Consider the following 14,900-nt stretch of genomic DNA (forward strand, 5'->3'; position numbering starts at 1 on the left):
ATGTATTATTATTATAAGCATCTTATTACATCCTTACAGATCTTTTTTAAAGACAGTAGGAAAAGGTTTGCTGCGGTAGAGAGAAAGCTTTGTGGAAAGAACTTAGTTTATTGACTACTTTATTTAGGAAGAACCCATAAAAGACAGATGAAATGAGTGTTATTTGCATTGTCATGTGTTCTCCAACTTTATAAAGCCCTCTTAACTTCTGTGCTGTATATTCATTATCTCCAAATTATTCTCTTTCTGTCAGTTACAGAATACCATGGACAATCTGTGTTCTTTTCAGTCAAGGAATACAATACAGACATGTCAAATTGTTAGTCCGATGTTTTCCTAACTCTTGCCATATGTTATACAGAAAAGACAGGATTTAAAAAAATCTGATTAAGGTTATGTCATCTTCACTCTTTCATTCACCATTTTTTTCTATTTCTGTGCAAATGTTACTTATACAGTATTGTTACCTACGTATGTCATGGATGGCCAGGATCCCTGTCCTGAATGGAACACTAGAGGACAGCCCCCAAGGTTGCTATGGTACCACTGATTCCCACAGGGCACTCTGGGATTATGCTGCAGCTCTGTTTGGTTCTGTTGGTGCACCAAGTGGGGGCTGGGGCAGCCACATAGCCCTATTATGTCAGTCTCCCTTCACACTTGGGTGTATGTCTGGAACATGCCAATTTGCCACCTGAAATGCTCCCAGGTGCGACTTAAAAAGAGCCACTACTGAGGGAGCCAGAGATGAAAGGGAGAGGACGACGCTTGCCAGAGGAGGAGTGGAGTTGAACAAGAGAGAGAGAGAGAGCCAAGAACAAGGCAAAGAAAGTATTGTGTTTATCAGCACTTTATTGTACTGAGCTGCAAGTGGGAATGAAAGGAAGCACCCCCTTCAGGCCACACCTATAAGAACTGTAACACAAAACATACTCCTAGCTGGAATAATGGCACACTACGTTTTTCAACAAAATAACATACTGTCCATGTTTTGAATTCATTTATTCACCTATTCATGCATTTTTTTATTTCAGTTTGTATGAGCCTATCATACCAAGAGGAGCTAGGCAAGGTCAGAGTCAACTGAAAAGGACCTACAGCATTTTTGCTTATGAAGACATAAAAGAAGTACACAAGCGAAGGTATCTCTTACAGGTAAGACCATGTTTCTAAGGTGCTGGAAATGTTTAGTGCTACAACTTAACATGTTACTAAGAAGGCCATCATTTCTACTACCAATTTATTGTAATCATCTGCTTTAGTAAATACGTAGTTTTATCATAAAGTTTTCACCTGCCTAGTAATGTAAAATGTTAAAATATATTAACATGTATTAAAATAAAAATGTTCAATATTGACATTATATATTATAGTTTCAACTGAAATGGCATTATTCATATTAGAGGTGCAACTTCTTGTTAATATCTGACTCCAGGAAAAAAAATCCACTGACAAAGTCTGCTGTCTTTAAGTCCAGTTCATTTTGCTGTCATACTACTTGAATACAGTACAATGAAATGTATTTCCTGCTATTTGGGGTTTGCGATATTGGAAAAAAATTATATCTCAATATTTTCAAGGACTTTGACAATAACAATAATTAGCTGATATTTCCCATCCTTTAAAAACATTTTTATAAAGGTTTTTATTAATGTAGCTTGGTCTTGTTAATAGGCTATTAATTGTTGCTTACTAATGAATTAATGGAAACAACAGTTAAGGAAAAAAAGTCTCATTTATTTACTTAAAATTGAAGTAAAGTAACACAAAAACATTGAAAACACCAGTCAAAGTATTACTGAGCATATGTGTAAGTGCAAGTATGAGTAAACCATTTCAAGGTGGCTTACAGGATTTACACAAAAGACAAACAGAACTATTATAATGAGAGCATTTTAAACAGACATTTACCCTTATTGGAGACAAGATATGAATCCAAAGTGAGTAAAATACTAATCATAATTGAAATACAGGGCATGAACATTATTTGGATAAATATAAACCGCTCTACTGTAAGGTGAATTGTGCAGCATTTTTGTGGATCAAGGACTAACTTAAATTAATTTTAAAATCCTAATAAACCAGATTTTAACTTGTAGCATGAACAAATATATCCTTCAGTAATTGTGAATTTTTCCCTCTTTAGCCCATTGCTGTGGAAGTGTTTTCTGGTGATGGTAGAAATTACCTTTTGGCATTTCAAAAAGGAATTCGTAATAAAGTATATCAGAGGTAGGTGTGAATTTGTACTTTTAAATCATCAAACTAGCATTATTAATGTGTTTCCATTATAAGTAGATATCTTTGCAAAATATTAACCCTCGAGATATACAAGGCTTTTTCTGCCCTAATCATTAAAATACTTATGTCAGCTCATTGCCCATATTTGGAAGTTAATTATTTACCTACTTGAAAATTTTACCCTTTAATGACTGTTTTAGATTTCAAACATTTTTACATGTATTTATTAAGTTTCTGAGTTCCCTGTCTAGTTTAGTGTTGCAGGGCCCTTTTGCCTGTAACATGAATATATTTTTGCTTGCCCATTTTATTTCTGTCCAGTCCTTCAATCCAGTCACTAACTTTTTTGTCTGTTAAAAGTGTTGCAGCATTGTCTTGCTATCCATAGTATGTTTTCAACATCAACTTTAAATAGTTCAACTAGCTGTTTTCATTAACTTTCCCTAGTACAAGGCTCTGAACACTCCTAAATTAGCACCAAATAAGAGGTCTGTCATCTGTGGCTTGTGGCTTGACACTATTGTCCATTCTTTTATTTGTTTGTTTATTTATATTTCATACTTATAGCAAAGGCACCTTTTTTGGTTTATTCAAGTTATTCAATTTCATGATTTAGATTCAAAACATCATAGCATGAATCACAAAAGTTAAAGTAATAATGTTCTCCTCAATCAATTTATTCTCTTAAGCACTCAGACACAATGTGGTAAAATTTATAATAATCCTTTCAATCTTACACGTGAATTTACGTTTTTCCCTTCTAGGTTTCTGGCGGTTGTGCCTTCTCTTGCAGACAGTTCAGAATCTGTTTCTGGGCAAAGACCTAACACCAGTGTGGAGCAAGGGTATGCATTATCAGCTACAATGCAAATTGTTACTTCTCAATTCAGATGTAAAAGTTTAAAGTTGTTAGCATCATTAAATGGGAACCATTTCCAGGAAAAGGCAACAGGGATTGATTATTTGAAAATTAAAGCTCAAAAAGATTAAAAATCCTAGAGTCTAAGAAAATGTTATTTGTGATTCATAAAGACAAGCCTGTATGAGTCTGAAGTCCTAGTATATAACAAGACGTTTTCTGTGCTCATGTAGTAGTTTTCACTATTGAGTCAAAGATGTCACATTCCATGAGGAATTTGCATATTTTGTCCTGTTCCTGTGGGTTATATTTGGATACTTTGGGTCCTTACCCATCTCAAGCCCATGTGTTTTAGATCAGCTGGAAATTCTGAAAAGGCTCAGTATTCATAAGGGTATAGGCATGAATGTCCCAGGTTTCTTCCAAAACAGAACTAGTTGCTTCTTTGGGCCTGATTATTCCCTTTCTTTAATGAAAACAGTGGGTACAGGAGATAGGTGAGAGGATGCTGTTACTTTAGAATAAAGGATTTTTAAGCCTTCTTTGACTTACTTGATGCTTTGTGGTATAAAGAGATATTGAATGGCTACTGAGAAAATTGGGATAATCAAGAGATTTATTTTTGTTAAATTTGTTATAAAGTTAGTGATTAATCCAGAAATGTATTAAATTGTGGATTAATGTCAATAAACTGAATCACTTAGGAGAATATAATAGCATTCATAGTTTATAGATTGACATGTCTAATTATAATGCCTTTTCTTGTGGTAATCAGTACCATGTTATGTGCCACCTGAAAACCTTCAACAAATTGTATATTTGTATCGTAAAAACAGGCTAATTGATTAAGAGGTTTAATTACAACAACAACAACATTTATGTATATAGTACATTTTCATGCAAATGATGTAGCTTAAAGTGCTTTACAAGATGAAGAAAGAAAAAAGAAAAATATACAAATAAGATTAGGCAATACTAAATAACAAAGAATAAAGTAAGGTCCAATGGCCAGGAGGACAGAAAAAACAAACAAAAAAAATCCAGAGTGCTGGAAAAAAAATCTGCAGGGGTTCCAAGGCCACGAGACCACCCAGCCCCTCTGGGCATTCGACCTAACATAAATAATCTAAATCAGTCCCCATGGTTTTCAGGCTTCATGTGGAAGAATTAGATGATGATGGCCATGTGAACATTTGGCCTTCAATCCATCAATGTAGGGCCTACATGTTGCCTTGATCAGGTGGTGGTGGTGGTGGCACAGATCGCCACCACAGAAAACTGGAAAAGAACAGCAGAGAAAGTAGAGGTTAGTATGGATTGCCGAGCCATGATAAAAACAATAATTAAATACACATGCAGAATATCAGGGCTACACTAAAATGAAGCTATTAGAAAGCCAAGTTAAAATAATGTTTTTTAGTTAAAATAATGGGTTTTTAACAGGTTTTTTTAAAAGGTAAGCTATTCCAAATTTTAAGTGCATAACAGCAGAAGGCTGCCTCACCACTTCTTTTAAGTTTAGCTCTTGGAATTAAGAGCAGACACTCATTTGAATATCTAAGGTCACAACTTGAAGTGTAAGGTGAGAGGTATTCCGAAATATAGGATGGAGCAAGATTATTTAAGGCTTTGTAAACCATAAGCAGTATTTTAAAGTCAATTCTAAATGGCACAGGTAACCAATGTAGTGACATTAAAACTGGAGAGATGTGATCAGGTTTTCTTTTCCTAGTTAAGATTCTAGCAGCTGCATTCTGCACTAGTTGCAATTAATTGATGTCTTTTTTGGGTAGTTCGTTTTTTGAGGAGTTTGTTACAGCAATCTACATTATTTGACTAAAAACAAAAATGTGAACTAATTTTTGAGCATCTTGCAGAGTTATGAGAGATCTAATTTTTGCTATACATTAGATACCTTATAACTTTGCAAGATGCTGAAAAATTACGGGGAACTATTCAAATCAACAAGCGAGTAATAGCAGTATTGTCATGTATACAGTGAAATTCTTACTTGGATATCCAAAAAGCATGCAGCACTATGAGAAAGAAGAATATACTGAAATATAAAATTTCACTTTATTTAATAGAAATCACTTTTATAGCATTTACTTCTGTTTCCACTTGTTCAGTTATGCTTTCAGCTGCTAAAAACCTTATGGAAAAAATACAGTATAATTAATTTATATCATAATAAGCTTGACGGTTTTAGTATATGAATGAAAAGTTGTAATCAGGTTAGCTACTCACAGAGTAGCAATCTAAGGTACTGCATTGACTGTGGTTAGTATCCCTAAAAATGGTTCCTTTTCATTTTTAAGGAACAGTGCCTCTAATCCAACATCCTTTGAGAATCCAGAACTTTTTGCCCACTGTGCCAGCACTTCTTTGCAGGAACATTTTTTTTAAATTCTGCTCAATGCTGTTGACTTTAGATAAATTTGGAAACCTAGAATGATCAGTAAACTGAGATCTTTGTCTGACGTTTTGACTCCTCCTTCACAAAAGCTATTTAATGTAATACCTACATTATCACTGCACTCATCTGCTGGCCATTTTCATAATCATTTCTACCCTCACTTACAAACAAAATAAAAGGTGTTTAAACTTTGGACAGATACTCAGCCGTCATTTCAGAATGTGGCTGCAGCAAAATCTGTTGTAAACAGTACCATTTACGCTCAGTCAGTTGAAGCTAAAAATGCAGTGTCATCTTTAAACCTGCAGTAATACAACTTTGAATCCTTCCACCTGTTGTTCCCAATATCTCATCTGCACCTTGATGTTCTATCCAAATACTTCATCCACCTAAACTAGATGTATTTCAATGTATAAACAAAACTCTTACCTAGATATGCAAAAGCAGCTCTATAAACACCTTATTCTTGTAGCATTTTACAAACAATTCCACATGGAATTTGATAGTAAACATTTTACAGATCCATAACACTGTCATAAACTAGCCTGTCAATCTTCCATAATCCTTTACACAACTGAATCTTTGTTACTCACCAAAGTTCATCTGTTGACCAAAGTCCCATTTTCAGTAGGCTTTCATATTAATTGAAACACACCGTTAGGTAACCCCTTTTTTGAAATGGGAGCCACCATCCTTGTGCGCTAGTACAGAGATACTGTTCTCACCTTCTACACAATATTCTGGAGGCACATTAATCAAGTTAATCCAACAGTTTTCAGTGCTTTTGGTATTTCTTATTGGCTCTCGTTCGTTAACTCTTGAGAGACTGTATAGAAATGGACACTTTATCCTTCCCCTCCACTAGGCATTAGTGCATCAGCAACAAATTCCTTGAAATAACTCAGTAGTGAAAAACTCAGAGCCTTTTGAAAATCTGAAACCTGTGTGATTTTAGTGCTTTAAATCAGTGGATGCTGGACTCTGATAGAACATTCACAGCACAGAAAAAAAATTGTTGCACTGAATTAGCCCAGTGTCCTGTTAAGTCGCTTGTTACAGTTGAAAGTAACAGTCTTAAGAACTGCACGGCAATGCTCATCTTATCATTAAATAAAAACAAAGCAAATGTTACTAAAAAAGCAAGTAACACTAAAGCAAGTGACATTAAAAACAGAAGTGTTCAGCTCTATATTCAATCCTGAGTTTGTTGTTTATAAACAGTCCACAGCAATCTGAGTGCATCTTGTACCAAACATCATTTGTAAAACTAACTCAGTAGAGAAAATAAATATATAAGTGTGCAAGTACATACATCTGTATTTTCTCTTTACTGTATTGTGCGTTTGTGTCTCCCTCTGTCCTATAAATTTGCAAGCTTGGCTGCATTCTACACCCATCCTTTTCATTAAGCACCTAGTTAATAATTTGGCTACAGAATGTGTTCCTCCTTACGGAACAGAATAAGTTTAAGTAATAAATGTTGATAAGAGGCTGTTAACTGAGTTATTTACAATCTGATTTTCACCAGGCTCTGAATCTTTCACTACAATGGCAATGCTGCTTGCTGCAGGATTTATTTCAAAACAGAAGTGACCAGTAAACAGTTTGATTTTTATGCATGTATGCAGCATTCAAACTTTACAAAACACAATTTAGATGCATACAGGTAAGCAGCACAACAAGCGCATTGAAAGCCACTTTTTTATGTGTATTGGAAAATATTTTTCTTCCATGAAGGGTAACCAGCCAGGGAATGAGCAATTGTAATGTGATGGTTAAGCTTCAGCAGGAGTTGGCTCTCAATTTTCTTGCAGTGAAGCTGTGACTGATTAGCAGTGAACAGGAGCCCCGCATGACTAAAAAGTCTCTCACAGCCTGCAGACACAGGAAGTTTCTGTGGTCATGTGACTGCATGGCTTTGTCTGATTGGTGAAACGGATTCATGTGTTCATTGTTGCTAAGTCTGATTGGTGAAACGGAGTCATGTGATAATCGTTGCTACGTCTGATTGGTGAAACAGTCATGCAGTAGATCCACTGGCGACTTTTCTCTGGCAAAAATGTAGTGTAATGTGTAAATGGAACGAGTCGAGTGTTGCCCAATGTAGTGGACTAAGAGTAGTGGTTCTTCTTCACAAATATAATCAAGTAAAAGTAACAAGTATGGTGCAGTACAACTACTCTTAAAAGTACACTTTTTTTAAAAAGTTACTCAAGTAAATGTAACAGAGTAAATGTAACTCGTTACTACCCACCTCTGCTTTCTGGTTGGGGCAAGAAAGTCTGATTCTGTTTCTCCAATATTAGCTTCTTTACACTGGCTGCTTGTCAGTTTTCGAATTGATTTTAAAATCTTGTTGCTAGTTTTTAAATCTTTACATAGGCTTGCTCCTGCCGATTTATCTGAATTGTGTGCTTTACACCAGCCTCTGGTTAGTTGTCTCTTGTTGTCCCTCGTACCAAGTGTAAAACTAAGGGGGACAGGGCTTTGCAGCTGCTGCGCCTCGCCTGTGGAACTCTTTACCTCATTACATAAAGGAGTCGTCTACAATTGAACTGTTCAAAACAAGATTAAAGACTCATTTCTATTCACTTGCTTTCCATGACCTTCAGTAATACTGATGGTTTCCTCAGTGTGATTATGTAATCTTATTCCATTTATTTATTTTTATTTATGTTAATTTATTTTATTTCTATTTATGTTTTTATGTTAGTTGTATGTTTTTTTTTTCTTTTATTGTGAAGCACTTTGGCCTCAGCATTCCTATGCTGTCTTAAATGTGCTATATACATAAATTGGTACTGACATTATTAATATCATAGAGCTTTACAACAACATAGCTTTTGGGCTGCTAATTCTCATCCATAGACTTTAAAAGAAAAAAAATGGTTTTGTATGCACAATTTAAGAGGACTCTTTTGTATTATTCTGCCTGTCTAGGGCATTATCTCAGCAAAATAAGAAAAGGGCATTACCTGATTTTATTTTTTTTTTAAAGATTTGGTAGCTTTGTTGAGTTAAAAAAAAAGAGTATTTTCCTTTTAGGAGTCATTATAACATTTTAAAAATTCACCTCTGCTTAAAGAAAAAACAAAAGCTTTAAGATTAAGGACGGCATGTACAGTTCCATGCAAATGTTTGGGTACCACTGCCCTTATTTTGTTGACATTTGAAGTAAAATAAATAAATAAATACAACTTTGACAACAAACAACCTAAAAAATGGCATTATTATGATAATGGTTTTGATGAACTGAAAAAGTGTGCAAAAGAATGAATGTAGCATTTCCAAACATTTGAACACCCTTTCAATTGTGAGATCTTAGAACTTGTTAGGTTGTTAATGTGTTTAAGATTTGTCATTAGGAATTAGCAGCAGATCCTAATACTTTGACCCTTCAAACATTGTGCAACCCTCTACAAATATGGATTCTTCCAAGTAACTGACTTAAGTGTCAGAGAATGAAACTAATTTATGATTTCAAAGCAGTGGAAGGCTGCAGTTATCAATTTCCACATTTCAAAATGTCATCTAGAAATGACAGCAAAGGAGAACTGTGGATCTCAAGAGAACATCCGAAAGGCCAAGAAGACTAACAGACAGAACAGCATGTATATTTTACAGGAAGGTAAAGCAAACCTGCCATATGGCTGCATGGGACAAGCAGGCAGATTTAGCTGAAATTGGAGTGGTGATGCACCGCTTAACTGAGCAACATTACTTACATAGACATGGCCTTCGTAGAATAGCCATAAGAAGGAAACCCTCAAAAAAGTATGCCAAAAAACATCTCCATAAGAGAACTCTCTTTAGGAATCTAGTGCTATGGATAGATTATGTTAAAATTGAACCTTTGGCCATTACCACAAGATGTTTGTTTGAGGAGAAAAAATGCAGCAGAATTTGATTAAAAAAAACAGCTTGCCATATTGTTAGGTACAGGTGTTGATCTATTATTTTTTTGGGTCGTGTGCAGCTAGTGCCACATAAAACATTGTGAGAAGTATAAGAAATAATGAATGAAAAATGTTTGTCAGGAAACAGAAGCTAAAAAAGGTTGGCTTCTGCAACAAAGCAACAATACAAGACACACTTCAAAATTTACTATAAAGAGCCTCAAGAAACAGAACATGAAGGAATGGCCCCCATGGTCCTCAGAGTTGAAAATCAGTTAAAATCTGTGGGTAGATCTTAAATGTGCAATATACACAAGATAGCCAAAGAATAAGAATGAGGAAAAATTTCCAAAACAAGAATTCAAGGACTCGGCTGGCTACAAAAACCTGGTAAGCTGCAATTTTTGCATATACGTGACTTAGGTTGCCCAAACATATGCAAATGGCACATTTACTACTTTATTTTATTTTATTTTTTACTTCATCAAATAAATCATAACTCTACATTGGAATTTTTATGGAAATTAATGGTTTTAGTTTGTTTGCTATTGTATTTAATTTTTTTTTTTTTTACTTCAAATGTCACTTGGGAAGGGTTGTCCAAACTTTTGTATGGGTCTGTGGGTGTGGTGGGTGTTTGCATTTGAGTGCCCTATAGAAGACTGGCACCTTGTCCACCTTGCCCTGCCACAAGTCCCAAACCTTCAAGCACTAGTGAGATGAATTAAGCTCTTGGAAGAATGTTGTGTTATATATTTTTTGTACTATTCCCTAGTCTTTGAAATAAATTCAAAGTGATTAGAGAATATTTCCAGTGCTGTAGTGCAGATGTCCAGGAAACAGCAGGTACGTATTTAAACCACAGGTGAAACTTCAAAGGGTGCTGTTTTCTGATGGATAGTGACTTTACTATAATTAATATATACTGTGAAATACAGTTCCATTATATCTTAAATGTTCAGTGACTGTCAGAAACTAACATCAACAACATTGTTTTCAGGCAGTTAACTGGGAGAATTAAAATATGATTTTATAGTATTTGGCACCACTCTCAGGCTAAAATTGTTTTTCTTAATTTGTTTTACATATTGCATGACAGTGTGTGATTCTTTATTTATAATATCTGTGTAATTATTTTTTCTTAAAAGGTTTAAAAATAAATGCAGAAAAGTATTCCATCACCTGTAAAAGGTGTACTTCAAAGGACAGAAAAAATCTGTTTTAAGTTTCCTTGCTTGTATGATCAACTGTAAATAATGTTTTACAGCTTTAAATCTGCAGGAATATATGTCAAAAGTCATCTTGTGCTATTTCTTATGTAATAATATACTGTGTATCTGTGAGTACAGCTGCACTCCATCACATGTCTAAGTTAAAAAAATATATAGCCAAATACAGAAAATAATATGGATTTTAAAAACTATGCAGACAATGCTTTTTGTACCCTGTTGTGGTATGCATTAATGTATCATTGTTTTTTTAAGCTCTGGACTGCTAAGTACATTGGTGGGGGAGAAGTCTGTAACACAAAGATGGGAGGTAAGCTCAGTATTGTTTTTTCAGTGTTTTTTGTTGTATAGATAATTCAGTGTGATGCTAATTAACTTGCTATTTTTAACAAGAGTGACATTTTCTTTTTCCCAGAGAGGAGAAATCAGTAATTTTCAGTATTTAATGCACCTAAACACACTTGCTGGCAGATCTTACAATGACCTTATGCAGTACCCTGTATTTCCTTGGATTCTTGCAGATTACGATTCAGAGGTAATGTTTACTTTATTTAAGTTTTAATAACATAACAGTTTCCTGATTTTCTTTTTATATTACACTGATATGCAAATCATAATAATGTGTTATGTATACCCACTTTGTACCCTAATACCATACATTTAGATTTAATTTGTTAATTTATGTATTGGCTCTCCACATGATAGATCATACTGTATAAAATAAATATTCCTCTGTCATTGTCACTTGGTATGATCTGAGGACTTCCTCTGTACTTATCAGTGTCCCACTGTTTATTCTCTCTAGCATGTGCATAAATTGTCAGGTCTGCCATGTTTGTGCTAATGTTTTGAGTAAGCTGCTTTTCAGTTGTGTGCTCATCACTCATGGCTCACTCCAACCACAATGTGCCATCTCGTATGGTCTCCATTCCAAAATTGATGTCAAGTTGATGCTAGCTGTGTACTTCATATTCCAAGTTGTATGAAAAATGTTGTAATATTATTTCAGTTGAGTTATGTACAGTATATGTTTTTACCTAACTGAAATAACTGGAGTGCCAACAATTTTCAGAAATGCAAGTTATATTTTGTGCAACTTTTTTTGGTAATTATTTTTATAGTCTCCAGAAGAGAAACTGCAATTTACATTCGGACAGCAGTGCTCAATAATGGCAATAATAGCAGCAGGAATGGATTTGTCAAGGTAACAAAGGATATGCAAATGCAGTCAAGTGCAAGCTAGAGAAGATAAACATTTTTACACTTGTTACACTTAAGTAACAATGTTCAATGGCATTGACTGTGGCACTAAAATAGGGGTCTTTCGTGTTAAAACAAAAATGTTTTCTGAGTAGAACTTCAGAGCTACAACAACATGGACAATTACAGTGCAGCGATTTAGGAAAACTCAAGGAATGACTGGGGCATGACATGTATGCCGATGAAATAATTAAAGATTTAAAATAACAGTGCAAGTTGATGTTAATCATGAAGCTTTTTGTGTTAAAGAAAAGGAGAGTTCAAATATATGAGGGCTGAAAGTGCTTTTCTTGTGTAAAAGGAAGGCAGACTTCACCCCCAGCACTGTCTGGTGGTTGAGAATAAGCATTCATGTTGCTCTAACTACTTGATAACTAAAAAGTAGCTGAAATAAGATCTTTACATTTAGCAGGTCAGCCTTCATTCTTCAGCTTCTCTGTCAGCAGAAGAAAGTAGGTGGTCTTAAAGCCAATTTTTGAACATGGTGAAAAAGAAAAGCAGAAGCCTTTTGTATTGTTCTGCCTCTCTGGCATGCATGTATTGAGAATTGGAAAATGAGCTGCAGGATTTCGCTTCTTGAATCAGTCTGTCCACTCCACTCTCTGACCTTGTAATTAAACAGATTTCACCAAAATCATGGGGCATTTGAGCAATGGTCGCAAGGAAGACATTTCCTTGACTCTCAATCCCAAATTTACCACTCATCCAGAGATGAATTATAATCTGGACAGTGTGCAGAGTAAACGTAATAGCTTCACCAAATAAAATGTGGTCTGGTTTTATGTTACTATGACTACTACTAAGAATTTTATGATTTTTAAGCATGCGAGCATAGCAACATGACATGCTTAAACCAAATCATTTAGTTCAGGTGTACACGAAGCCAGAGCCTATCTTGGCAGCATCAGTTGAAGCTCATGAAACAACCGTAGGTGGGCACCTGTCCAGCAACTTAGACTCATCCATTAATCTAACATTCACCTCTTGTGGGTTGATGGGAAATTCTCCAAGATGCAACAAACATGCAAATAGTGTCCAAACCCAGGACTCTGGAGCAGTGAAACAGCAATTATATCCACCAAGTAACCTTGCTACACTTTCTGGCAAGAACATAAAGTATTAAGTATTAACATAGAGTATTATTTGCTTTTTTTTCTTCTTCATAGAAATAAGATTTTATTTTCATGTGTTTTATTGTTTGCCCATTTATCCTTTTGACTGTATAATTTTTTAATCTTTGTTTTAGGAGGTCGATCTTAACAACCCAAAAACATTCAGAAATCTTTCAAAACCGATGGGAGCCCAAACTGAAGACAGGCTTGCCCAGTACAAAAAACGGTTCAAAGACTGGGAGGATCCCAATGGTATTTTCTCTTTACTGATAGAAGTAGTTGTATTATTTGCATGTTTCTTTATTTGGTTCCATAATGCATTTGTTATTTAATATTTAAGTCTTTTAAACTGTACATGCTAAGTGTTTTGGCATGATTTTTTCTTTTAGTTTTTGCCTTCATTTATTATAACAACTGCACAAAGCTTGACAGAATGGTTAAAACAGAACAGTTACTCAATTTAATACCACATTTACGTCTGGGTAAAAATTAGGTTTGATATGCTATATTCTGTTTGAAAATCTCAGAGAACAAAGGTTGTCCTGACAATCTATAACAGAATGCTAGAACCAAGTCCAATTTTGCAGCAAGAAGCTGTTAAGTATGAAAATTTGAGCCACTTTTGTCTTGTTGCATTTAAGCCTTCTAGCATCAATTGGATCATCCAACTATCCATTCTTTTCACTAGTTCATAGAAATGTGGAGCTGAATCCATAAAATGCAGATACAAATATTTACAATATATTGCATGATATAATTTGCCTTTGAAGCTTTTAAACCAATTTAATTTAAATGGCTTGTTTCATATCTAGAGTAACAAATAGAAAAGTCTAAAGGTGAACATCTTATTAAAGGTGAATTTTTTAACACTTAATTTTAAAAAGAAAAATTTTGAAAGTACGATCAGATAAAACTAATTTGGAGTGTATATTAATACACTTATTCTTTTTTATTAATTTTTTTTTCATGTTAAAGAACCAGCATTAGCTACTATTATGAGAAAAAATAATCTAAGGATTGTGTAGCCTGAGCACATAAGTTACAAATAATAAAAACAGGAGGCACAGTTCATTACATCAGTCACAGATTTCGATATTACTTCTGTTATCACCACCAGACATAATGTTTCCATATCCAAATCAAAAACCATATTGGATGCTTTTTAAAACAAATTTTTGGAGTATTTAACAATGTGGAGACCCAGTAGTTTGGAGAAGTGTCCAAAAATGTTTTGATACAAATTAGGGCTACTGTTCAATTAAATAATGTCAATGTGATTAATTTTACAATTAAAAAATTTAATCAAAATTGATTAAGTATTAATTACAATTTATTGTATTTCCTTCAAGCATATTAATATTTTTTATTTAAAGCACAAATTACTTAGCAGAATAGTTTTAATAATCATTTGTATATGCATATTAAACTATTTCAGTTTGCTGAACAGTTTTGCATAACAGAAACAATTGAATCAACAGTGAAACACTAATTAGACAAGCTCAAAAGAAGTTTTTTTTTTTGAGCTACTTCATAATGAAAATGAGTCTAGAACTTTGATTGCTTCTGTCAGTAATTCTGTCTTTAAAATGAAATGGAAATGAAAAGTAAGACATTATTAAATTTATATTTATGCAGACAGTTGCTTAAGCATACCAGTGTATTTGCACTGGTTGTTCAAGGGATGATATCCAGATATAGAAAATAAATGTTCACAAGGAACATTACTTTTAAAATTAACATAGTTTTATTACTTAATGTCATATGCAGTGGTTATTATTATAAAATAAAATGGGTTACAAACTGTGCTTTTCCTTTGCATTATTTTTTTCTCCTAGTAGAGATATGAAACCCATACTTGTAATCAAAATAAATCTGTTTCCTTGAAAA

General features: G+C 34.2%; 1 protein-coding gene across 7 annotated transcripts in view; it reads left to right on the forward strand.

The window, feature by feature from the left end:
- wdfy3 (WD repeat and FYVE domain containing 3) overlaps positions 1-14,900 on the forward strand; it is a 335,886-nt gene that overhangs the window by 294,187 nt on the left and 26,799 nt on the right. For all 7 annotated transcript variants that reach the window (XM_039758522.1, XM_039758515.1, XM_039758516.1 and 4 more), the window contains 6 exons: positions 1,035-1,155; positions 2,147-2,232; positions 3,006-3,086; positions 10,897-10,951; positions 11,057-11,176; positions 13,148-13,265. In XM_039758522.1, the coding sequence (XP_039614456.1) occupies positions 1,035-1,155; positions 2,147-2,232; positions 3,006-3,086; positions 10,897-10,951; positions 11,057-11,176; positions 13,148-13,265 (581 nt within the window). The remainder of the gene's footprint in view (positions 1-1,034; positions 1,156-2,146; positions 2,233-3,005; positions 3,087-10,896; positions 10,952-11,056; positions 11,177-13,147; positions 13,266-14,900) is intronic.

Source organism: Polypterus senegalus, chromosome 7 (assembly GCF_016835505.1).
Source record: "Polypterus senegalus isolate Bchr_013 chromosome 7, ASM1683550v1, whole genome shotgun sequence".
NCBI classification, from domain to species: domain Eukaryota; kingdom Metazoa; phylum Chordata; class Cladistia; order Polypteriformes; family Polypteridae; genus Polypterus; species Polypterus senegalus.